Source organism: Podarcis gaigeae (genome assembly GCF_964106915.1).
Source record: "Podarcis gaigeae genome assembly, chromosome: 12".
Classification (NCBI taxonomy): Eukaryota; Metazoa; Chordata; class Lepidosauria; order Squamata; family Lacertidae; genus Podarcis; species Podarcis gaigeae.
The window spans coordinates 26,455,685-26,481,892 of NC_139688.1; the positions used below are offsets into that span (position 1 = coordinate 26,455,685).

Sequence of the window (26,208 nt, forward strand, 5' to 3'; positions counted from 1 at the left end):
AACTTTAAATGCTTCTGAAGCAGCTGCTTACCTTCCTCTAGTGAATGATTCTATCATCTAATTTATTTCCTCCTCTTTACAACCACTCTGTGTCCCACTGAATGTATCTACAACAGCAGCTTATGTGTTTCCCCTCTACTTTTGAGTATAGATTGCTACCATCTATCTGATTAATATGCACAATTTAGCAGCATAATTGAGTCCAATGGAGTTTAAGAATCTTGCTGATCTTTCTGCTTGTAGAAAAATGAGCAACAAATCTTCAAGGTATGCTTCTAGCCAAAAAAAAAAAAAGGAATCGAGCCTAACACACATATGTTTGTATGTTGCTTTTTTGGGTGGGGGGGGGAGGGATACTGAATGCATGGTGCATATCTGTGTACTATCAAGGGAGTCATAGTAGAATGACAGTATTACTTTACTTAATTCCCAGCACTAGTCAGAAACATTCTCATCTTTTTTTCATCATACCTCAAATATATCCAAACAAAACAAAACCATGCAACTGGCTGTATTTATTGGACTATTCAGTAGTTACTTAGCCTGTAAAACTAAACACACTTTCCTGCAAGTAAGTTTCATCAAAGTCAATGGGGATGACTTCTGAGTAGACACTCACAGGATTGCACAGTTAAACACCAGATACCAATGGTCCTTCAAATAAAATAATGTCTGAAAGATCTTCTTGCTCCTATTTAAAAAATACATACATTTTAGTTAAACTGCCCAAAATTAATGTCCAATGGTGGGTGAATTCCAGTGCCAGCATGTGTACTGGACATCACCTGAGCCATGAGACATTAGGAATCCTTCAGCTGAACACTAATGAGGATACATGAAGCCACTGCCGAGTTCAATTTGCAAATTCTCAAAGCCAATCTCCCTCTTTAAAAGTTATTAGCAAACTGATCTACAAACTTGTTAAGATCGAGAAGATGTACTAATTGCCAGACACTTTTGCCTAACTGGTTCTGTGGACTGATTTCAGTGAAATTAAACTGAATTAATTCCAAGTACTTTGGTCTAAGTGGTGGGTCATATCCAATTACACTTTTAATTTTTTTAAAAAAAATTGTTAATGTAACAAGATTCAATAAAAAAAAGAATAAAAAGTAGAAGAAGTAGATAGACAAAGCCATTTCATTTTACATCTGTAAGAAAGGGTCATTGAATCACATTAGATGCCAGTGAAGAAGTACGTGCAAAAGAACAACATTTTTATTTATTTTGAAATGTTTATAAACTGTTTTCGTAAGTAAGCTCAACTCTCTCAAGCTGGCTGACATAAAGCAATTTAAAATTACAACTTCAATAATCATCACCATAATTTCTAAAAAGAAAAATTAATGCAATTTATACAAAGACCCACATTAATAACCCAGCGGTGCTAAAAAGCACACATCCAGCTCAGAATATAAAACACATTTTCAACAAAACCATTAGCTGAAAAGAACACCATAACAAGGAAATATTACACATGCATAGGCATCCAAAAACAAATAGGTCTCCAAAGCCCTTCTAAAGAACTCCGAAGCCCTTCTAAAGAGCTTTCCGGAGGTCAGTTGGCTATGAATTCCAGGGCCATAGCAGGGAAAAGGAGAACCAGGTAACAAATCACACAACCACTTAGACACAGGAAGGCCCCAGTGACCCAGACAAAGAATGGCAGCACTGAACACCTTTGTATGAGCATTTCGCAATATATTTATCCTTGTGATGTAATGTTCCTGGCTGCATAAACGGTTGTAAGCTGGGTGTGAGTGTTGGGCCTGTATGTGACCAGAGCCACTTCCCTGCTCCTTGCTCACTTTGGCCACAGTCTCTTTAAACTACAATTCCAAAATGGAGAGCTGTGTTTAAATGCTGGTTAGTAGACTGACAGTAAACTACAGTTCTCCATGGTTTAATGTCAGTAAAGTGACATTAAAACAGAGGTCTGTGGTTTGGTTGTGCTGAACGGTAGTTTTGAGAGACCACAGTTGAAGGAGCAAAGCCAATAGAAGACAATTCTGTTTCAGATGCAACAGGGAACTATGGTTTAATTTAAGCAGGACTGCAGTGTTGAAACCAGCATGCGAGGGGAGATGTGTATAGGCCTCATACTCGTTCCAGGAAGGCTGTTGAGACAAACATGGAGGGGGGGGGGTGTGAACAGTAACATACCACTACACAATTACAGCCAGATACTTGTCTTTAAAAATATCCTAATATTCAATGACTATAAGGCAGCTGGTGATATTTAAGACAGGGCAATAATGTTAATCAAAAATAATTTCTCCACAAAGACCAAATCACAGCTCACAAAACAGTGGTTAAAACAGCAGCTCATTAGTTAAAATTCCTCATTTAAATGGTGTGATATCAAAAGCTCGAGTAACCAAAACAAAAAAATCAGTTGGATTTCTAAATGAAAGTAAAGTTGACACTTGACAAATGTATTTGGAGAAAGAATTTCAGAGATGGAGCAATACTACAAAGCAGCCCTGGGTGGCCAGCCAGCATCCAAAGTAGGAGCACTCAGAAAGAACCTCAGCAGAAGAACTTGAGGAGCAAGCCCAGCTTGTAAGGAAAACAATATAATTAGTTATAATAATTCACAATTAAGTGTGCTTTCCTACTGGAGTTGGGAAGGGACTAGTGTGCTCTCCACTGCTTGTAGGAATGAGGAGCCTGTGACCCTCGAGATGTTGTTAGATTCCAACTCTTGTCTGTCACATCAGCGTGGCCAATGGGCAAGAGAAATGTCAGTGCCCTAGTGGCAGTTCCTTGCATGGGGTTGACAGTGCATGACTTGTTAAAGGAAGTGAGAGAATTTACATGTGCAAAAATCAATTTATTCCCATTCCATTTTCAATTAACATTTGCAACTTTGATTCAATCTGTTTTCTATGGACCACTGCTCTCTGCAATAGCAACATCCCTTAGAGCCTTCTTATCATACAGCTGGAATACAGTGATTTTCATGTGCACAGATAGCTTCCTATGTATCTAGTCCACTGATGGCTTTTCCTAAGCCAGCTCCACACATTAAAAGTTGTGTTGCGGGAGTTAAAACCAACAGCACAGGATTCCAGCATAGATCAGTTCTTTCTAGGAAGTTCCCTAAGATATGCAATAAGGCACTTCAATACAATAGCAGAACCTTATTCAAACACTTGAGGACAAGGAACAGCACCACCCTGTTGGTTGACTGGAGAGGTTGCTTATCATTGGGATATCTTTTGAGGGTGGAATGTAGCTAAACATGGTCATCGCCCATGTTCAGAAGCAGTATGCTGGGGAGTACATTAGATGCTGGGGAGAAGCAATGAGCAAATTCTGCCTTTGTGCCTTGCTTTCAGTACCTGAAGGCAACTGCTGGATCCAAAAAGGCTTGATGGACCTTTGGTCTGATCCAACAGGGCTCTTCTACTGTTCTTGCCTGTTTTTTTTCTTCCATATAACTTCCCAGAATACACTTCAACAAATGCAGACTTCTCAGAACTATCTGGCATTCACTTTCTGACAATGTGTCGGATCCAAACAAACACAGTTAGAGTAGGCCCATTTAAACCTACTTGGCTCACTTTTCCTATTCATTTCCCTGGGTCTACTCAAAGGAAGGCCAGGTCTGAATCTGACCAATAGTTTGCATTCACTTTACTGTATCAGCCAGCACTCCATGCAGATAAGCTGCTGAATCCATGAGCAGAAGCAAAACAGGTGGTAATTACACACAATCCTACCTTATTGGGATCTTTGTCATTGAAGTCAGCATGTTATCTTTGGGCTAGAAGCCAATTAGGCCCTTAAAATAAAGCATTCACAACACTGGCCTGAAAAGGAATGCAGAACAGCAATATATATGCAACTGTATTTATCTACTAGTCAAGTGAAACGAATAGGATGTGGTTTAATCAAAGGCTGTGAAATGTTTGTCATTCAATGTATCAGTTTTCTATAGTTCATCCCACTGCACAAAGTTATTCCTGAGCTATCCCAGTAATACTCCAAAATTACAATGACATATTGTTTCAGAAATGAAAGAGCAACTTGAAGAGGATTCAGCTGCCCTATTTCTCCTTGTCTTTCAACATAATCTTCCATATCACTGTGGCTCCCCTAAGCCAAAAAGATACTAAGTCACTATCAGCATGTTGAATCTGTGCAGGTGCATATTTTAAAGGGATTGTAGTTCTGCTTTGGTATTTAAACTCAACCATTTTCCCTTTTAACAGCAAATAATTCAGATTTAGGGAGGTTGGCAGGGAGGTTGCGCACGTGAAGAAAGAAAAATAAGATACCGTGTAAACAAAATATAAGGTTTCAGAAAGGGAAGGGAAGGGGGGAAAGTGCACCCTACACACAAAATTCCAAGGAGCAATTAAAAGATTAGAAACTCATTTGAAGACCTAATTAGATCCCAGACAGCAAATTTAAAACAAAGGCATTTCCCAAAAGCACACAACTATAGTAGCAGGTATGAATGACCACCAGCAGGTACTTTTCGTGTCAGCTGGTTTCTTGAAGCTTTTCCCAGGAGACACAGTTGTGTGCCAGTTGAAAGGTGACCTGGGACCCTTTCCCAGTACAGCTCCAGCTTCTTGCTGGAAATTTCTGCTATCACCAGAGATCACTAAATGAGCAGCGTTTTATCATTTTTTATTATTATTATTCACCAAATGTACACAGCCAAAAGCCTTGGTAGCATTCCATAAAACATAGCAGAGACATGGCTGTTCAAAAAGGCCATTGGGTGATGATTGGGTGTTTTTTTGGTCTCCTGTTAACCTGCACTAGAATTATTACTCTGTTGTTGTTGTTGTTGTTTTTAAAAAAACATGGTGGGTTTAAATTGGGTTTTTATTTTGAAATATTATTTCTGTATTTTGAGTTCTTGGACTCCTTAAGTAGAAAGTAGGGTGTGATATAAGTGTTTAGAAATAAAATAGGCAAAATAAAACAAGGAGTTGGTATATGAAGGTTAACACTAGCATCGGTCACCATGACTTGCATCCGAAGAAAAGTTAGCTTTAAAATGTTCACAGAATGGATGTTTTTTGTCCCTGCTTCTACTTCACAGCCATCTGTGACCCCCCTCAAAAGCCACCTGGGTCAAGGCGGCAGCAGTGTCACATGAAGAGGGAGGCAGTGGCATCCCCAGCAGCAGTGGCACTGGCTTCATTGGAGTGGGACAAGGCTTGGTGAAGATGAAGAAGCTCCATGCTGACAGGGGTATCCCTACAGCAGGTGGATGTGGACCAACCTGGAGTTCCCCCACCCTTAATAATGAAGGAAGCTGGTAGAGCACGAGACTCTTAATCTGAGGGTTGAGGGTTCGAGCCTTACCTTGGGTAAAAGGTTCCTGTATTGCAGGGTTGGGCTAGATGACAGTGGTGGTCATTTCTGACTCTGCATTTCTGTGATTTCACCCCAACAATTATGTATGACACCATACATACACCTCCAGCTCACTGCGAGAAGGGAAACAGGCAGAGGGCCTTCTCGGTAGTGGCGCCTGCCCTGTGAAACGCCCTCCTGTTAGATGTCAAGGAAATAAACAACTATCTGACTTTTAGAAGACATCTGAAGGCAGCCCTGTTTAGGGAAGCTTTTAATGTCTGATGTTTTATCACTTTTTTATTACTATTATCGTTAATTCTGTTGGGAACCCAGCCAGATGTAATTATATATTAATATTAATAATATTAATATATTAATATTAATAATATAATATAATATAATATAATATAATATAATATAATATATAATATATAATAGTAAAGGTAAAGGTACCCCTGCCCGTATGGGCCAGTCGTGTCCGACTCTAGGGTTGTGCGCTCATCTCACTTGAGGCCGGGAGCCAGCGCTGTCCGGAGACACTTCCGGGTCACATGGCCAGCGTGACGAAGCTGCTCTGGCGAACTGGCACCAGCGCAACACATGGAAACGCTGTTTACCTTCCTGCTATAAAGCAGTACCTATTTATCTACTTGCACTTAAGGGTGCTTTCGAACTGCTAGGTGGGCAGGAGCTGGGACCGAAAGACGGGAGCTCACCCCACCGCGGGGAATCGAACCGCCGACCATGCGATCGGCAAGTCCTAGGCACTGAGGTTTTACCCACAGCGCCACCCGCGTCCCTATAATAATAATATAATATAATATAATATAATATAATATAATATAATATAATATAATATAATATAATATAATATAATATAATATAATATAATATAATATATAACATAACATAACAACATAACATAACATAACATAACATAACATAACATAACATAACATAACATAACATAACATAACATAACATAACATAACATAACATAATTACCACTGCCTCTCCTATGAGCCCCTACCCCGAGCAACGTGAGCAGGGGATTGCTAGGGAGAGGATGGTAAACTTTCATCCTGTGAACTTCCTTACATCATTTTAGGATCCAAGTCCTGTTTGGGGTAATTTGCTCTCACATGGCAGCCTCCAGGCCCCAGTTGTTCAGGAGCCATGAGAACAAACTAATGAGCAACAATGTGACCCTCCAGAGTTGGTCTTTGGGACACAGGTGTCTATAGACATGAGGGATGGGTGGGGAACTCTCCTTCTGTGAGCTTCTTTCTGTTAACTTATCTTAGGAGCCACATTGATTTGAATAGTTCCTTACTCTACACTCCTTCCTTATCCCTGACAGTAAAACACTGAACAACTGCCTCCACTGTTGTGACATCTTGAAAAGAATGTAGAAATGAGATACTTCTGGGAACCTGCAGCTGAACCTGGAGACAAAAGTCCTACATTAAGTTTTCTTTGGCATAACCATCATTTGCATGCATGAGGATGGTTCACTCATCCCATGAACTAGACAGAGTCCCATTTATTTTGATTAGGTGATAAGCCCTTAGATTTCTCTGGAGAGTGTCCCATTGGAGAGAGAGGGAACTTTGCCCTGGGACAGAAAATGACCAGATAGGGCCTGAATAGCAGTGGGAGACAAGTGGGTGCTACTGTGCAAAATTTACTACAAAGCTCATTGCATCTACTCACTTAAATTTCATAGCAATATTATTAAATCGCGATTCCATGGAACAAATTGAAATGCATCAGTTAATTTTAAAGTTGCCTTTCTCGTACGTTTAATCCTGAAAACTAATAGCCGTTCAAAGTTATTTTTAGAATGCCAGTTACCATGGTGAAAGCAAATTCTCTTACTGCTCTTTCTGCCAGTTGCTTAAATGGCTAATGCTGTATGCCTCAGACATACATTCCAATTATGCTATTTAATAATTTTATCATAGTCATTTTATGGTTGGGATTTTGAAGACATTTTACAAATTACGCGGTTGGCTCTACTATATTAATGCATGGTTTGTGTCAATTTGGAAAACGTAAAACGATTTTAAAATTGTGTTTTGTGTCTAATATACATCTTCTTTCTCAAGAAAATGTACATCCACCTTTGAAATAAGATGTAAAACTGGAATTGTAAGTTTGAATAATTCCCGGAAATCCTTCCAGCCCAATGTGATGCATTTTTACTCAGATGTAAAGCAACTTTATTTAGTAAGACTTTCTATCTAGTAAGCAAGAATGCATAGGACTCCAGCCTTCTCTTAAAACATTTGAGAACAGTCAAAACTAGCAAAGTAGTGGAAAATATGATGCAGAAGCAGGAGTACATTTGGGGGTTAGATGAGTCTTGCCAATTGGCTAGTTTCAACCAATCAGATGCAGGCATGGCTTGTGTCACCTGGCCAACCAAATGTTGGCTCTCCAGTCTATATAAGAGCTCCATATTATCCCATTCAAAGCTGGGACATTGCACAGAAGAGGGGAAAACTTTGCTGAACTTCAATGCTTTCTGCACTTGCATTGAGACTTGAAATGGCAAGAAAATATCTCGGGCTAAAGTGTAGATGTAAGCATGCTTAAATCTATTTAAAAAACCAATGCTCAATTCTGCAGTGTACATCACATGTTATGAAACTTAGGAATGATCCAGGTTTATTGGATGTGGACTTAAGTATGAGACAAGGGTGTGCATCAGCTCTGTGTACTTCCAGGGTGCAAATGTGCATGTCCATAGGGGTGTGGGCTTTGACAGGGACCAAGTGATGCCCGCCCCTCCCCTTGCCCAGCCTGCCAACTCAACCTCCCTATGAAGTCTTGTGTTTTTGCATACAAATAGCAGTTAATTCAAGCAATGTGATATTGTCATATGTGCCTATGCTTGCTAATCTCCTGGATGGTCTTATGGTACCCAAGTAATGCCACAGGTTGTGCTGGTGCAGAAGTCCTTCCATCTAATCCTATGCAATAGCTGGTACAATCAGGCTGCAAATGTCTTGCAATTGTTATTCATAGGAACCAAAGAACAAAGGAGTCAAATTTTGTAAAATAAATCATATTTTGGCACATTTGACTAGGTTTAGCCAGCCAGTTAGGTACCTAATGGCATGAAAAAATGTAATTGCACACTTAAATGTATGTTAATTCCCAAGCTCTCTACCTTGCTTGAGCACCCTTATGGATGAGCTCAATTATTTCGATACTGTTCAACAGCTCCTGTTAGTGAGCTTAGCATCTTTTGCGTACATGGTTAGCCATATTTTTGTGCCCATTCAGCTGGGCCATTTGTGGATGTTGTTTGGAGAAAGATTTGAAGATTTATTCAGCTAGTTCCATTTGGGTACATTTTGAACAATACAATTTATTTCATGGATTGCATTCAAGCAAGCACATCTGAGGTCAACTAATTCTCATGGAAAACTGCATAGTAAAATATGGTTGGCCAAGGCATGGAATCAACCATAAGACACCTGAAACAAACAGCATGGGATATCCATAAATACTTGATTGGAATAGAACTATGCATATGGACAGTATTAGAGGGGGGATTTGTCTGCCCTTTAATATGTGCATATCTGTTGTTTCCAAATAAGCCATATGCAGAGTATCCTACTCTTATAATTTCCCCCATTCCTACCCGGGTTTTAAAAGTAGGAATTATTTAATTGCTGTTGCTGCTTCTTTGGTGATCACTCGTAACCATATAAGATTGTTTTCCATGAACACGGTCTTAACAGTGAGTCCATAAATGACTGTGGAGGCCAATTCTGTATGCATACGTCCTTCCACAGTGGAGACATAGGTTTCTGGGTGGCAGCTGATCACAGTGAGGGTTTGCCAAATGTGCCTCCTTCTTAGCTCGTCCTCCTTTTCACCCTGAGTTTGTGCTTCTTCAAAGTCCATGAAATAGAGTACTTGCTTTGGTAGATGATAATCAGGCACCCGAACAACATGACCAGTCCACCAAAGTTGATGTTAAAGAATCGTTGCTTCGACACTGGTGATCTTTGCTTCTTTCAGTACACTGAAATTAGTTTGCCTGTCTTCCCAAGCGATGTGTAAAATTTTTCGGAGACACCGTTGATGGAATCTTTCAAGGAGCTTGAGAAAGAAGCAATGGTACCAAAAATTCATATATTTGTTGTTGGAGCCAAATAGCTTTATGCTGTAATGGTTTAGGTTATGGGGGAACAATTCAAACCAAATATTGACTTTGTTTTCTCCTCACTTTTCCAATATAATACAAAAGAGCTATTTCATATGCCTGTGTGAGTAAAATTGATACCTATTGGCTAGTATCTACGCCATCAGTGATGACCTGGCATGCAGCATTCTCACTGGAAAATAGTTTGCATCTTCTAATTGCTAGGAAAAGGGGGAAATGCCTTAAGCAGTGTCTTCCCAAGTTCCTTGAGCAATTGAAAACTGCAGTGCTCTGGTCCCAGGTTGCCAGAGACTGCAAGGGAAATTTCAAATGCCACCCCACAAAACCAGTTCAGGGTGCATAGCACCTCTGGTACACAGTCTAATGCTACAGCTGCTCTAGGTGCTTTCTGGGTTGTTGTTGTTTTTCCTGTTGCATCTGGTTGTAACAGTCATGTCTGGAGATGCAGCTCTTCTACCATAAAGTGCATTAGACAGAGATGTGAGTTTGAGTCAAGCTGACGGATAAATATACCCCCCAACCCCTCTGCTCACTGGGGATTACTTATTACATTATAATTGCATTTTATCAGCTTTGCCTCCTGTATCTTGTTTGGTTATGTGTAGAAACACAAAAGCATCAACGTGCTATGAAGAGATGCATCATCTTTTATTCTTGTGCTTCTCTTGCACAGAGGCTGAAAGAGCTAAAACAAAGGGAATTTGCACGGAACGTGGCTTCAAAATCCTGGAAAGATGAGAAGAAACAGGAAAAAGCACTCAAGCGACTCCATCAGCTGGCTGAGCTGCGGAAGCAGTCAGAATGGTAAGCATCTGGAACTTGTATTACATTTTAATCTCATATCCACCCCCCTAGAAGTCCCAGAAGAAATCTTGGTAACTTTACTCCTGCTTTATATAATGCACAGATAATCATCACATGCCCTGCAAGCCCTTTTTAAATTATCAGTGATGCCAAAACATCCTTGCCATAAAATTGGAATCCCTGCATTAATTCCTTGGCATTTGAAGGCTGGGGCTTTTTATCCTTTTTCTAATCTGATCAGAACAGACATATTTTTTTATTAAAAAAATAGTGCTGTGCTGAGTTTTCAAGAGCAAATATTTTCAGTCCAAAACCATAAGATTTGGAGAAAATTATCCCCTCCTCAGAAAAAAAAAACAACCTGTTTTCCCCCATGCTTTTCAGACTTGTAGTCCCTCCCAACAGCTGCTTGGGCACCATTATTGTTTAGTTGGGGGGGGGCAGATTTTCCTTGCTGTGTGAGCCAAACTAATCAGAGATCATCTCACTGGTGTAATGATGTCACAGCATCACAAAACCCATAAGAAATCCTGCATTGCTGTCACTGTAAATGGAATGAGAAGGAACCTGGCAGACCACTACATTGTCTCCTTGTCTTACCACACAGTAATAGCAGGTTCACTGCCCACCAGTTCAGTAAGACCAGAAGCATCATTCTGAATGCTTCTGGAATGGGATAATACATCCCCTCTTGCCCCTTCTCCTCTATGGTCACTTACACATCCTCTCAAGATTGAAAGGGTTCAGGTAATGTTGGAGGAGAAGAAGAAAAGTGCATGAAACTGGCCTCCTGTTTCTCTCAGATCTGATATTTAATATTTCACTAACAGAGCATTTCACCTTATTAAAACAGATCTGAGTTTAATGCTCTTAGCAATTAGTAAAAATTGCTAGGAAAAGGGGGGAAATAAGCCCCAAATCTTTATTTGCTTAGTCTAGAAATCCTTATTTTCATTTCTCTGCACATATACAAACTCTCCAAATAGTTCCTTCCAGGGAACTAAAATAGCATCCTTACTGTGAAAGAAACACAGAAATAGAGAGGATTCCAGTAGGTAATTTATACTGTATCACTCAATTACTTATACCGAGTCAGTCTGTTGGTCCATCTTGCATACGTCTGCTGTGGCAGCGACTCTCCATCACCTTTTCTTTCCCTGCCGCATGAAATCTTTCACCTGGAGATGACTGAAGCCGAGAACTCTTTCATCCCAAGCATGTGCTCTGCAGACTGTGGTCCGCCTGCCACAGTGTGCAGTCTTCAGGCTGTGTCTAAGTAGGTTCTATTCAGAGTAGAGCCATTGAAATCAATGAATCTAGGTTAGTCATGTCTGTTCTAGAGCTGGGCAATACTCCAATTTATTGCACATCGCAATAGTGGTTTCAGACTTTTTGAGCTGACAATACATCGTGGCTCCACAGCTGCCATGATGTATTGGCAGCTCAGATTGCCTTCCCCTGAACAGGTGAGTTGTGTTTTTCCTCTTGGGGCAGTGGGTTGCTCCAGGAGGAAAGACGCAGCCCACCTGCTTGGGCAAAGGCAGGCAGATGCCTTGGATGGAACCCCATACTTCTCAGTGAAAATGACTACTTTCTGAAATCTAACATTCATTTGTAAATCAAGTGATTTTATTATGTCATTTATTTCCAGCGTTGCTGAATGCAGACCTGCGTTTAAACCTCCCCAAGTGGTTGTAGAAAAAGAGCCGACTCCACAAGATAAACTTCTGTTAGCTCAAGAAGGCAAAGTCAAGAATACAGCTGAAGGAAAAAGCATCACCAGCAGCACTTCAGAGAAGCAGCAGGAACTTTTGCTGAGCAAGAACCAGTCTTGCATAGAGACACACCGTTTCCTTAGAAGCCACATCTCCCCCGCATTCTCCTGTGGCACCAATGGCTGCAATCGGGCCGGGGTGTCCTTTTCATTCTCTAAAAAAGTCCACCTGAAGCTCGAGTCATCAGCATCCGTTTTCAGTGAGAACATGGAAGAAGCCTATGACTGCATCAGATCCCCTCGGCATAAAGCAAAGCAGACTCCCGAAGAGTGCCGTGCGTGTATACATATGAGGGACGAGAGGAAAGCAAATGTGCATAAACGGTTAGGCACCGTTCAAAGTCACCCAGAAAGCTTCGCCTCCTGTAATCTGGCTCGAAAAAATCAACTGCAGAAAGAAAACAATCAGTACAAGGACAGAGAGCAAACAGAAACTCATACTTCATTTCGTAAAGACAAACTACATCTTCCAGATTTGGATTGTTCTGGGTCTCCTGGTGCAAAAGAACAAGGAGGAGAGTTGAACGAGACCCAGAAACCCTTGGAAAACATTGTTAAACCTCAATGCCAAACAAATAACATTTGTATGCAGCAAAACACTTACAAGCACAGTGATGGCCTGTTACCAGAATGTGTCTCTGAGTCCTTAGCCCAACGATCATCTGAGCAAGGACATCAATGTGAGGGAAACTACAATCCCTGTGTATTCAAACAATCTTCTGATTGTACAGAAGCTGTCAATGCAGATGCTGAAATGCCTAGGGATAATGCACTGGTTCATGAAATTAAGCCTAAAGCATTGCCTTTTCTTCATGTACTGAGCAAAGATGGCAGGACAGCCTTACGGTGGCCCACAGAACTTCTTTTGTTTACAAAAACTGAACCCTCCATTTCCTATGGTTGTAATCCATTGTATTTTGATTTTCGATTCTCCTTATCTCATAGAGAAAGTGGGCATCATGAAGTCGACGAAGAAAGTCCTAATGAGCACTCAACAAGAGCTATGGACATAGATGGAAATGATGCCTCAGATCTAACTGAGAAGCAACTGTCCAGTGAAAAAGATAATCAGTCTTTGAAGCCAAAGAAGAAGAAAAGAGCTCTAAGCCTCAAAAAGTCCCGGCCAAAATTGGATTCAGACACAGAGAATGAAATGAGTCAAAGTGCTCCAAAGTACATCTCAGATGATTTGAATGAAAACCTACCTGAAGTGCCTGCACCCCTTGATTGCTCAAAAAGGCGTTACACAAGAGCAACAAGTCCCCACACAACAATGCATGTGAGATCTTTAGCACAGCAGTTGCAGAACTGTGAAAAAACTCTACAGGAGGAAGTAACTGAAAACCTTTGCATTTATCCCTTGGTGTCTAGGACAAAGAAGCAAAAATGTGCAAAATGTGATTTAATGTATGCCCAAAGACAAACCGACCTGGATTTGGTCACCTGCAGCAGTGACATAAGTGACAGCGGGAAAGATTCCATTCTCGGATACAAGTTAGATTCACCCAGGGAGTCCATGGGAAAAGAAGGCAATGGGAATTTTGCTGGTTGCTGGAAATTCACTCCTTTGCAAAAGCCCTTTTCTGACAGACAGTCTAATTATTCTGACACTTCTGTTAGCAGTGCAACTAGTTACGCTAGTTGCTACTCTAGTCACAGATCAAGTGATCACAGCAGAAGTCATCTGCCTTTTTGCTGCAAAAGGAAACAAAAGCCGGTTGAAAGGCAGAAATGTAAACACAAAAAGCACAATTGCATTTCATCTTCTGATGATGCAGATGGGGGCTGCCTTTTCAACAAAACAAGTCAAAGATCTAGAAACTGTGCACACAGGCATATGGCAAAATATCAAAGACATTCGAGATATAGACATTTACTACAAAGAGATGTATCAAAGCAAAGCAGGAACAGACACCCTCTTTGTAAACACAGCAGGAGCAGGAGCTACAGCAGCTCCAAAGGTTCTTCCACCCAAGATTCAGGAAGCAGCGAAAGATCATCAAGCTGCACCAGATCAAGAGCCAGCAGTTCAGGATCCCTTGCAAAAGAATTGGTGCATGACTGGAACAAACACAAAAAGGATATGAAAAGCACCGACAGAGCTGAACCAGGAAAATCAGACTCTGCACACTCAGACTGCCAGAATGAAAGTTGTCCATCAAAACAAGTTGGAAGCTGCTCCATCAACCACTTAGGAAGGAAAGCAGTGGGGAAGAAGTCATTAACCGCCAAACTCCTTTTAGAGAGGGTGAAATCAAAGCGAAACCAGGAGCAAACTCAGAACACTGAAAGCTTTTCAAATACATGTGAGAAAGATCTCCCCCATAGTCAACCAGGTGTTAAAGGTGCATCATCAGTGGATAGTGAAGCAATGTTACCTTTGCTTGAGAAAGCCCTTCACATTGATACGAGCAGCAGGTGGAACAATGGAACTGGCTCTGTGGAAAGCGGCACAGGCACAGAGCAAGCCGAAGCTTCAGCGATAGATAATATTATTCTGACAGCTAGCACTAACTATGGCAATAGCCTGCTTAACGACCTAGGTTATCAGGCCCTGGATATGGCACAGGACACCACAACAAAGCATCAACCGGATCTCTTAGCTGGTGAAATGCAGCCCCTACTACAAAGCTGTGTCTCGGTGCCAAATGGTTTTCCTGGTGCTTTTCCTTCTCATGGATATTCTGCTGTTCCCAACCTAACAGAGACCAAAGAAGAACACCATGCAGGTGTAGACTTGAGTGGAGTGGAAGGGGATCTGAACTGTTACTCTGCCAGTGCTATGCATAAATCCGGTGAAAGAGAAAACAAGACTGAGCCGTACAGTAAGTGCATCCCCTCTCCTTTAACGCAGCAGCCTATAACCTTTTCCCCAGATGAGATAGACAAATATAGGTTTCTTCAGCTGCAGGCTCAGCAGCATATGCAGAAACAGCTTGTGGCAAAGCATCTCAAGGTTGTGCCTGCCCCAGGGCCAGCTGCCTTCTCTGCCTCCCCAGCTGTCCCTGTTCAGCAGCACTCTTCTGTTGCCACCCTCCGCCACACGCTGCTGCAGAGCTTTGCCCTGTCCACCGGAGTACATCCTCACAGCAGCCATCTTTCCCTGACTCATATACATCCATTCTCACCATCGCCTTTTGCTCCATTCTCACTCTCGCCCTTTACTCCGGCCTTCGTGCCCGCGCACTCGGCGCTCCTGGCGGGACACCCATTCCATTTCGTATCGGCGACTCCCATCCACCCATCCCATCTGGCAATCCCGCCGCTGCCCCACGCAGCCTTTATTCCTACCCTGTTCACGCCACAGCTGAACGCAGCCGCATCTTCTGCCGTACATCTCAACCCCTTGATCCATCCATTATTCCAGACTCAAGAACTTCAGCATCGTTCCTGACCTGGTCGGAGGTGTTGGTTATCTGGAACGGAAATGAAGGTGTTTCCCTTTTAAAATTGCAAAGTCATTGTCCTACGCTCCAAAAGCAATTTAGAATGACAATTCCCATTCAGCAGCCTAATTGCATATCTTATGAAAGACATTGCGGAAATCAAGGTCTGGCTGACGCAGCACATGATTGTTAATTTGATTTTCACATTCCTTACAATAATAGCCTTCCCAAACCTGTTGCCCTCCAGATATTATCAGACTCCCATCATCCTGACCATTGGCCACACTGGCTGGGGCTGATGGGAGTTGTAGTCCAAAACACCTGGAAGGCATCAAGTTGGCAGAGGCTGTCTACAGCGTTCATACAGCCTTTTATGCTGTAATAGGCTTGTGGACATTTTAATTGTTTTCACAAGAAGTACAGGCATCCTCCCACATACACTGAGGTTACATTCCAGGCCCCCATGCACATAACCGAAATCACATAAAGTGGGGAGAACCCTCTAAAAAGCCTCAAAACACCCATTTTTTCCTGCTGTCCCATTTCTCTCTTCCTCAAAATAGTTGAAGCTCTGGGGCCAGCTGGAGGATGCATGGGAGCAAAGCCCGCTTTTCTTTGCTTTTCTGGAAAGGTTCAGAGGCACTTCCCCCCAGGTTGAGAAGCCCTTTTCCTCCAGGCAAACACATCTGTCAAACCCTCACATGATACATAGGCATTCTCAGATAGGGGAAACCTCTTCTGTGGTGAGCTGACCATTTTTTGTCCCTATCTGAAATGTTGTGAAACTTGGCTTTCTAACTACATAATACGACACCTTTTTGTCAGTACCAGTGTGAGCAGGTCTGGTGGAAAGAATTGTCATGATCTCGGTTTGTAAGAACTCCCTCCCCCCACCCCCAAACACTGGAAGATGCAGCCATTCCAAATAGCCACTAAAGTACAGCAAATTGTAAGTTCTGACCCGCATCTTATTTCCTTGAAACTCAATTCCATTCAAACGTTGAGATGTTTTCTAAGTAAAACAATTCATTTCAGGATGCTAATTTTAAGATATGTGTTAATCAGACAGTGAGGTACTTACCCCAGTAAGTAAAATAGGAGGGAGGGGTTATTTATGGACTTTTGTCAAGCCACAAAGTATATTTCATGAACACCCGCTGGTGTGATCCACACAGAACTGTGTCTGAGCCTGCAGCAAGACAGTTCAGAAAGAAGACATTAAAAAGAGATGTGGAGGCGCCCTAAGACAGTATCAGCACTAAATGAGGGTTGGGTTAGCCTTTTACCTGCATCATTTCCCCTATTGAAGTTGTCTTTCGAAGTTGCTATTTTCCAGTGTAAAGGTTTAAAGGTGGGCAATTTAAATCAGGAAAATGTTGGAAGGAAGGGTTTTTCCTCTCTCTCCCCCTGATGTCTAGACCCTGATCCAATTGCCCACTCCACTGGCCTTTAACATTAAGTAAAAAGTGAGCTAGTCTGATCATGGATTTCCTACATTGCCCCAAGCTCATCCCTTAGAAGGATTCAACATGCATTCAGCTTCCAGATCAACTTGCATTCTATAAAAGTAAAAAAAACAAACAAACCCAGGTTTCCCCAGCTGCATCTTCCACCAATTACAAGATGGAATTCCAATTCAATCTCACCTAGGGTTAGTTTTGAAACTTCACTTTGTACAGGAGAGGGACAAAAGTGATCAGGCGAGATCAACCAACCAGATGTAACTGTTTCCCTGTTATGAAAGCCTCTCTGTAAAACACTGAATATGTCTGTTTGTTATGCAGTTTTGCAAAAAAAGCAAACAAATAAATAAATATGCCACTTGATTCATTTTTCAAAGTGTTTAGTTTATATTGAAACTAAATAATACTCTGGCTAGTATAACCTGTAAACTAGTTATTTGTTTTGTATTCTCTGTAAAAAAAAAGTGTTTTATATTAATTATACAGTAGATAAGTGAATTGCACTATTGAACATGCAATGCAGCTTTTTTTTCTTCCTTTCATTATTCAAGTTGTTCCTGGGAATGTAGTTTCATGCAATAATTTTTTTCAATAAAAATGCTTAATGACATAAGGAGCGTCAGTCATGCATTTTTAAATATCATACCAAAAGATAGCAGCAAAGTAAGATGCAGATGAGACAAACATACTCTGTATTTCAATCTACAGAACTGAAATGGGTTTGATTTAGACAAGAAGCTGTAATGCTGAATTATTTTAGGCTATTTCTTTAAGAAATTTCTTAAAGCATGTGTTACTAGAGTTGATTCAATGGCTCTATAAATAAATATTACTTTTTTATTTAAAAAATCACCACTGATGTGTTTTTTACAACTATTTTAATGGATTTATTAAATAGTTTATGTATTCATTTAATATTAAATTTAATTGATAACACACAGGGTTTTTGAACATTTGAACTAAAGCAGATATAATCATTATACGTCACAAGACAGTTTTACCAACAATGCTTCTTGTGTGCTTTTATATATTATATCCTTCTTGCATGAAAGAAATACAACATTATCCTACCACAAATTCCCGTGAAAAACTTACTTCCGTATTAATTATCAGAAAAGCATCAGAGAGGACTACCAACTGCTTGAATGCATGCCCTCCAACATTCCTCAGATGATAGTACAGACATTTCTCACTCCTGCCCCAAAGTCACCCTCCTCGATGCCCCATCCCCCCCCCCAGAAAGCAGAGCATTTCCTTTGAGAAAGGCAAGTGTCACCCCCACTACACCAACGAGGCACACACACCCTCCACCATCCTGAGAAAACCCCTTAATCCTGTTTTAATTCCATGTTATTCTTTGGTGGATTTACAAAAAGCAAGCAAACACCAACAAACAAATTATACAAAGGGCCAAGATTAGACACGGACACACAAAGCAGTTTTAAAAAACATCAAGACTCCTTGCCCTCTGCTTTGCTACCCCCCTTTATGCCTGCCCCTCAGAGCCAGCGCAACACGTGGGGCAAACCTTGGTGGGAGCAGCCTCTCCCACTCCTTGCCACTATGAGCTGCCTGAGGGAGGAGGCCGGCAGCAGTGGCCATGGAGGGGCAATGGGATACACAATCGCTGCTCAGAACAAGCACTGGCTCATCCTCCTCTCTGAGCTCAGACGCAGCAGCACCGGCAGGGGAAATAGAGGTCAAATCAGAAGCTGGGACGGCTTTCATAATTCTGGGACTGTCCCTGGAAAACTGGGACACTTGGATGGTACGCTTGAAAGTTTAGGATACCCAATCCTGCAAAGACTTTTGTGCTTGCTCTTTGGCACCTGATTGCTCCCAATAAGTTTAGTTTTAAAGCACAAGTGGGGAACTTCAGGCCTGGTAGCAGGATGTGGCCTTCCAGGCCTTTCTATCTGAGCCTTGGAACTCTCCATAGACCACATTCCCTCTGCAGCCACAACCTTCACTGGCCTTGCTACATATCCACCTTGAGTGCTTTTGCAAAACCTTTCCAGATCAGAGGCTGCGTCTTCCATCATTACTTTATCCTCAGCCACTGCTAGTTTCTTTAGGTCCTAAACAATCCAGTAGGGGCTGAGGATAAGGTTGCCTAGTGGGGGGGGGGGGGTACAGCGGTACCTCATGTTACGAACGTAATTCATTCCAGAGTCCATTCTTAACCTGAAACTGTTCTTAACCTGAGGTACCACTTTAGCTAATGGGGCCTCCCGCTGCCACCGTGCAATTTCTGTTCTCATCCTGGGGTAAAAGTTCTTAACCTGAGTTACTACTCCTGGGATAGTGGAATCTGTAACCCAAAGTGTTTGTAACCTGAGGTACCACTGTAATTTACACCTCTGTGTCTTAAAACTACTTTTAGCTGCTTATGAACAAACACTGGGATTGCGTCTGCCTTGCACACCCTACCATCTGACAAATCACACCATAACGATACTATGACTAAGATGTAAACCCTCAGATCAGAGACCAAGATGCAGTGTCTGGCAGTCCTTCAGTTTATCTGTGCCTCCATTTCTGTGTGCACATCTAAAACTAGATGACATGATAAATCAATATTTCATTCCCCAAAACCTCTAAACCTTTCAGAGCAAATGCATTTGCCATTTGCAATATAATAAATTATATTTTCTTATTAATTTTTTATTAATGAAAACTGTTCCATACATAGTAAGGGATATGTGTGAATCAATGATGTCCATAAGGAAATAAGTATGGGCAAACAAATTCACTGAATACCAACTGAGTCTATTTCCCTCAAATAAAATCAACTACAGGTATGTCCTAAAGTTGTCAAACTGTTCACTGGAATATTGTGGTTTCCAGACTCATCCTGTGCTAAGAAAGGCATGCTGAAATTAAGGGTATTATGAATGCCTAAATTCACCTATGTAACGTTGCTGCACCATGCTGCATTTGGTGTTATTCTGAAAGCCTTTTGAGAACTACCGTATTTTTCGTCCCATAGGACGCTCCGTCCCATAGGACGCACCTACTTTTTTGGGGGGGGAAATAAAGGGGGGGAAATTTCCTTTATTTCCCCCCCAAAACCAGGTCGGGGAACAGTGGGATGGCGGTGCTGCGCCTCCCCGCTGTCCCCCGAGCTTGTGGGGCTGGCCCATGTCTGCCTGGCGCGAGGGGCGCTCTGCTTCAGGGCGCCCCGCACGTCGGGCGGCAGGCTACAGTCCGCAGCATGGGGAGCCCTCTGTTTCAGGGCGCCCCACGAGCCCCCCGGGTGCGCAAGGCTTGCCAACACCAGCGCGGAGCACGGGCCGTCCTCCGAAGGCCGCCCCGTGCTCCGCGCTGCCAGCTGCCGCCCGCAAGCCTTGCGCTCTCGGGGGGAGATCCCCCGGGTGCGCAAGGCTGGCCAACACCAGCGCGGAGCACGGGGCGTCCTCCGAAGGGCGCCCCGTGCTCTGCGCTGCCAGCTGCCGCCCGCAAGCCTTGCGCTCTCGGGGGGAGATCCCCCAGGTGCGCAAGGCTGGCCAACACCAGCGCGGAGCACGGGGCGGCCTCCAAAGGGCGCCCCGTGATCCGTGCTGCCGGCTGCCGCCCGCAAGCCTTGCGCTCCCGGGGGGAGATCCCCCGGGTGCGCAAGGCTTGCCGACACCAGCGCGGAGCACGGGGCATCCTCCGAAGGGCGCCCCGTGCTCCGTGCTGCCGGCTGCTGCCCGCAAGCCTTGCGCTCACGGGGGGGATCCCCCGGGTGCGCAAGGCTGGCCGACACCAGCGCGGAGCACGGGGCGGCCTCCGAAGGGTGCCCCGTGCTCCACGCTGCCGCCCGCAAGCCTTCGGCTCCCGGGGGAGATCCCCGGGTGCGCAAGGCTAGCGGACACCTGCGCGAAGCACTGGGCGTCCTCCGGAGGACGCCCCGTGCTCCGCGCTGCAGGCTGCCGCCCGCAAGCCTTGCGCGCCCGGGGGAACTCCCTCCAGGCGTGCAAGGCTTGCGGATAGCTTCCTGGAGCCTGGAGAGCGAGAGACGTCGGTGCGCACCGACGCCTCTCGCTCTCCAGGCTTCAGCGAAAGCCTGCATTCGCCCCATAAGACGCACACACATTTCCCCTTCATTTTTGGAGGGGAAAAAGTGCGTCTTATAGGGCGAAAAATACGGTAAAGTCTGAAGAAGAAATGTAGTTGAAAAGCACATCCCTCCTAAAGACCTCCTTTTTCTATTGAGCTGGAATCACCCTACTGGATCTGACTTCTGTAATTTTGAAAAACAGCTGGGCATTTTTTTAAAGGCTCTGTTTGATGGCACTCCTTGTGCAGAACTCATATGGCAACAACACCTGGAACTACTGCAAAAATTGACATCTCCCATCTCAATTTGTTCTTGCATTTCTGAATAAACCAAGTGGCTACTGTCATAAGCCATTTAACTCGTGATCTGTGTGCTGATACTATATAGGATGAACTGTCAGAACAACTGTTTGAATATCTTCCCCAGCACGGAAGTATTCTAAAGCTCTGGACTGACTCTGCCACGGGGCACTCCTGCATAAGAAGGACTATCAGTGCCGGATTTAAGCATAAGCTAAGCAAGCTATAGCTTAGGGACCGACTTTCTTGGGGGCCCCAAAAAAATGTAAAGGAAAAAAACCTGGATGTACATTTCCAAAGTACAACATAAAAAACAAAATAAAACTTACATACAATAGACCTTAATAATTATTTCACTATTAATATACTTCTTAATTGTATTTCACTATTAATATACTTCTTAACTGTATTTCAGTTCAACAATTACTTTGATAACATACATATTTTGTTATGTGCAAATGGCTTTAGATACCTATTAGGTCCATAAATTACCATATTGCATATATTTAACACACAAAAAACGAACAATTTTTTGTTGACAAAGGACAGCAGGACATATAAAGGGCCCCATTACCTTCAGTAGCTTAGGGCCTCATCAAACCTAAATCCGGCCCTGGGGACTGTGAAACACTTCCTGTTTGGGCAGTGACATTGCCTGAGCAACATCCTGCCTGGTTTGGGAAAGTTTCTGTTCTTAGTCCCTGGCTTTTGACAATAGGGCTAGGGGGCGATCCAGGGGCGCTCGCAGCTGGCCGTCTCTCCATAAACTGGGCAAGGCGAAGTGGGCGGGGGCTGGAGCCTGGGGGGCCGCCCGCTTTCCTCCCTGGGGTGGCACCTTTGGTGCGGGTTGGCTTCTCTCTCCCCCACCCCGGGCGGCCCATTCTCTTGCATTCCCTGCTGTTGCTTTGGATCGTACCACCTGACCTTACTATGCTACTGGGAGTGAGGGCTTGGGGATGCTGACAGCTGTCAGCTGTGATTTGGGGCAGCAGTGGGTGGGGGGAGGGGGGCCTGTGGCGCTGGTCCACACCGGGAGTGTTGTTTTTTTTGGGGGGGAGGGCTCCTCCAGCTCTGACACCCGCCTGCGGGCGCCCCTGGGTCGCTCCCAGCTCCGGTGGCTGTGATCCCAGGACCTCCAGGGGACAGGCTATGCTTCCCACCAGGCGCTTTGTCACACACACACACCCCCGTGATGGCGCGCGGGGCGGCCTGCACCCACCTTGCTCTGCCCCTGCTTACTCCACCTTTGTGTACACCGCCTGTCAAATAATAACATGAACCAAGTGTCGACAAACCACAATTAACAAGCATTTGCCTCTTCTGGCTTACCACTTACCTATTTAATCCCTCATGCCGCGCCTCGTCTGACGGCTCTTGTTTTCATTGTTCTGTATGGAAATTAAAAGGTATAAATGTAAGAATCTTCTTTTGTTCTGGGTTCTCCACCATTGCCTGTTTGTTACGTGAGGGGGGACCCTGTTGCCAACCGTCCTTATTTTGTGATAAAGATCAGGCTTATAGCCACTTTGCTTTTTATCAAACAAACAAACACTAACTGGTCCTGCTAGCAGAAGCCCACACAATGATTGCTACTAGTCAGGCATGGCCAAACTTGGCCCTCTAGCTGTTTTAGGACTACAGTTCCCATCATCCCTGACCACTGGTCCTGTTAGCTAGGGATGATGGGAGTTGTAGTCCCAAAACAGCTGGAGGGCCAAGTTTGGCCATGCCTGTATGAGGCTTCCCTCCCTTCTCCTAGCCCCCCCTCCCTTGACTGGAGGGGGGTCAGGAGTCCTATAAGAGCAGCATGCAGTGGGGAGTGAATGGGAGATAGCGCATACATTTCTGCTTGCCCTATGAAACTCTCAGAACATTTGTAACAACACAATGCTGTATTCCTTCCTCTGTGACTTTCACCATCACTATACCAGAGAAGTACCAGAGCCAAACATAACTGGGTCTCCTGAAAGATGCACAAAGTGATGAACTCCATTGGCACCAAAATTTTCTAAAATGTACAGAGCCATATGCTGGATCTATGTGGGGAATATGGATCTGACCACATGATATAGAAATACACGCTTGATGGTGTCAGGAAAGGAGAACCCAGCATTCTTCTGAACGCTGCGGCAGATTTGGTTTATATAACTTGCACTGCTCTGAGATTTGTCATGGAAGAATGTCTAGCTTATATAAACAATGACTACCTAGATAGAAATTATTCATGGGGAAAACCAAATTTCTCTAACTCTCCCTTCACTTTCCTTCTTGATCTATGAGTAAGCAGGACAGAATTGCCAAATGTAACTGTCACATCTGGCTGCTTGTCTCATTGCTTTGAATCATATTCCTCTCCAGCAGCTCTAAAGGCACAGGAGTTACTGGTGTATTGGTATATTAACTAAGGAATAAGCTGCACAGGAACACATGTCAGGGAATCAGCTCAGGCTGCATTTTCACATCCAAGGGAACCGGTTATGCAAGTGAGATGGTACTTGAGGAGTCTGAGCTTAAAGCCAGGCTATATTATTCATGAAAGTCTGTCCATTTTGTAAGTCACTTTTGTACTTTCTAAAAAAGTATGAGAACCTAAACTCCACTGTCCTTTTGATATATATTGGGGTACGCTATTCCATTAAAATGCAGGGGAAAATGTGACAATAACGTACAATAATGCATTGTTTCAGGGGAAATTGTTTTGCAAAACTGGGTATACTAGGCAGGATTGCAAAGGTGTACATTAAGAAACATTTGCAATAGAGAGCTGATGGATTGTCATGAGGACTTTAAAAAATGCAAACTGATACAGGAGTGTGGATAAATGAATTTAAGATTTGAAAAGAGAGAAACTGAAATTAGCAGATTTGGTGGCAGTGACTGGCTACGATACCCGCACTGGCGGGAGTTCCATGGCACCACCTGTGCAACTGTCTGGTCCTGACCTGGTGCCCCAACCTGCCCCATCTTCATCTAGGTAAGCCACAGTGATGCTACCTGCACAAGGGCAGTTCTGCACTGCTACTGAACCTGACAGGATTTAGTATGGCGCTAAAGAAGCTTATCAGGGTTTTTTTTTAAGGGCCTTGGCCATCAAGATCACCGTTGCCTTCATCTGCAAGACAAGCCCATCCATCTTTCCCTGCATCATTCCACATACCCGGTCCATGATGTGAAACCATAATAGAGAACACAGTTTAAGGTAGCTGCAGAGGAAATGCCTCAGCCTAGTGCGATGAGGCTACATTTTAATATTTTAATGTTCCATTATTTTAATGTATTTTATTTTTGTTTTTAAGTTGTAACCATTCATCTTGTTTTTATTATTGCTTGTAAGCCACTCTGAGCCCGGCCTTGGCTGGGGAGGGCGGGGTATAAATAAAAAATTATATTATTATTATTAGTAGTAGTAGTAGTAGTAGTAGTATTCCAGGATAACTCATTAGGACTTACTTCTGCACAGAAGTATATAGGATAGGGGGTCATTTTATTTTCATGGCAACTTCATTCCATTTCTAACAACATAAAATCGAGCTTGCAACTGGAAATATAAGCAACTTGGTTTTCTTTCTATTTTGTCTATAATTTTGTTGTTTGAGGTTGCTTTTTGTCTTATCAATTTGCCCTTTCCACTATCCTCAATAGGGGAAATGGCTGTGATATAATTCTTAATACACTCTAATGCACTCTAATGTTAGCATCAAACTATTATTTCAGAGATCTTTTTTTTAAAAAAACCCACCTTGTCCTGTTTTAAATGTCCTTTTAGCCTATTTCCTTTTCTTTCAACACCCATACTAGTAAGAGAAAACAATGACTATAAACAGAACCAGGCTTTTCAAAGTACTTTCCCTACCTGTTCAGTCACTAACAAGTTGGATCATCAAGCATTCTGCTCTTTCCTTTCCATGTTGCTCATTTGGATTTAAAAGGAGGATAAACATACTCATTTGGTACTTGCAAGGGGGTCATTTCCCAAAGTTAAGAGTTTTAGAGACACAATGCACATTAAGGTCAATAGGACTTGCATGATTAGATAGACCATGTCTATAAACTACAAGTCTTTGCACATAGTCCAGGAGGTTTTTAATCTAGCATTCTTGCCATAAAGTGTTGAGGTACGAAGAGGGGGAGTAGCCTAGCTGAGAAAGTGCTAGATGTGAGCATGGGAGATGAGGGCTCAAATTCCCACATCTCCTAACTACAAAGCAATTGTGATATACATAACAGGAAGGCCCTTTACAAGTTAAACATTCTATGTTCGTATTACGTAGGGCAGAATGAATATGGCCTCCACTTTCACGTTTCCATCTATTTTCAGGGAGCTGTACTGAAATCCGAACCAGGGAGTACGACTTCACTGGTGCTCCTCCTGGCAATTCAGGCTGATGGTCATCATTTTAGGGTTGCTTAACTACAGTTAATTTGCAATGAAAGCATTAGCTTCTAATATTTTCCTTGAAGTCTTGCTAGACAGAAGGAACATAGGAGGTTGCTTTGTATCAATTCAGACCAATGAACTGTCCAACTCATTGGCAGCAGCTCTGCAGTATCAGAAAAGGAAGTCCTTTCTCAGTCCTATCTGAGCCTGCTGGGGATTGAACCTGGGACTTCCTGTGTACAAGACAAATGCTCTACCCCTGAACTACAGCCCTTCCCTGTGAAATGACAGAGGAAGAGGGAGCGTGCATGTCCAAGGTTTCCTGTGGCTCACTCCTGTCATGATGAACCGTGGTTTACTGTGATGGCTGAAATGGCCCTAAGTATTAACAGTGGGAGAAGACATCAAAGGAAGAGGATGAAAGTGATGAAAGGAAGAAAAACCAAAGCTGGATGCTTTGTTCTGGATTGTGATAAAGTCTAAGGGGTTAACTGAAAAATCCATTTTTAACTCTAACCTATGAATGAAGCCTTCTCTGCAAAACATTGAAAGACATTTCT

At 43.1% G+C, this 26,208-nt stretch overlaps 1 protein-coding gene and 1 long non-coding RNA gene across 3 annotated transcripts in view; one reads left to right on the forward strand and one right to left on the reverse strand.

Annotated features, from left to right (window-relative positions):
* Positions 1–17,537, forward strand: part of ZNF804B (zinc finger protein 804B) — a 304,870-nt gene extending 287,333 nt beyond the window's left edge. For both annotated transcript variants that reach the window (XM_083704636.1, XM_083704635.1), the window contains 2 exons: positions 10,176–10,306; positions 11,958–17,537. In XM_083704636.1, the coding sequence (XP_083560762.1) occupies positions 10,176–10,306; positions 11,958–15,474 (3,648 nt within the window). In that variant the 3' untranslated portion in view covers positions 15,475–17,537. The remainder of the gene's footprint in view (positions 1–10,175; positions 10,307–11,957) is intronic.
* The window catches only part of LOC310828084, a 196,602-nt gene continuing 179,640 nt past the window's right edge, over positions 9,247–26,208 (reverse strand). Inside the window, exons 2-5 of the long non-coding RNA XR_014556625.1 lie at positions 22,607–22,658; positions 16,548–16,655; positions 11,395–15,496; positions 9,247–9,438 (exon numbers count right to left, since the gene is read on the reverse strand). This is a non-coding gene — a long non-coding RNA (uncharacterized lncRNA). The remainder of the gene's footprint in view (positions 9,439–11,394; positions 15,497–16,547; positions 16,656–22,606; positions 22,659–26,208) is intronic.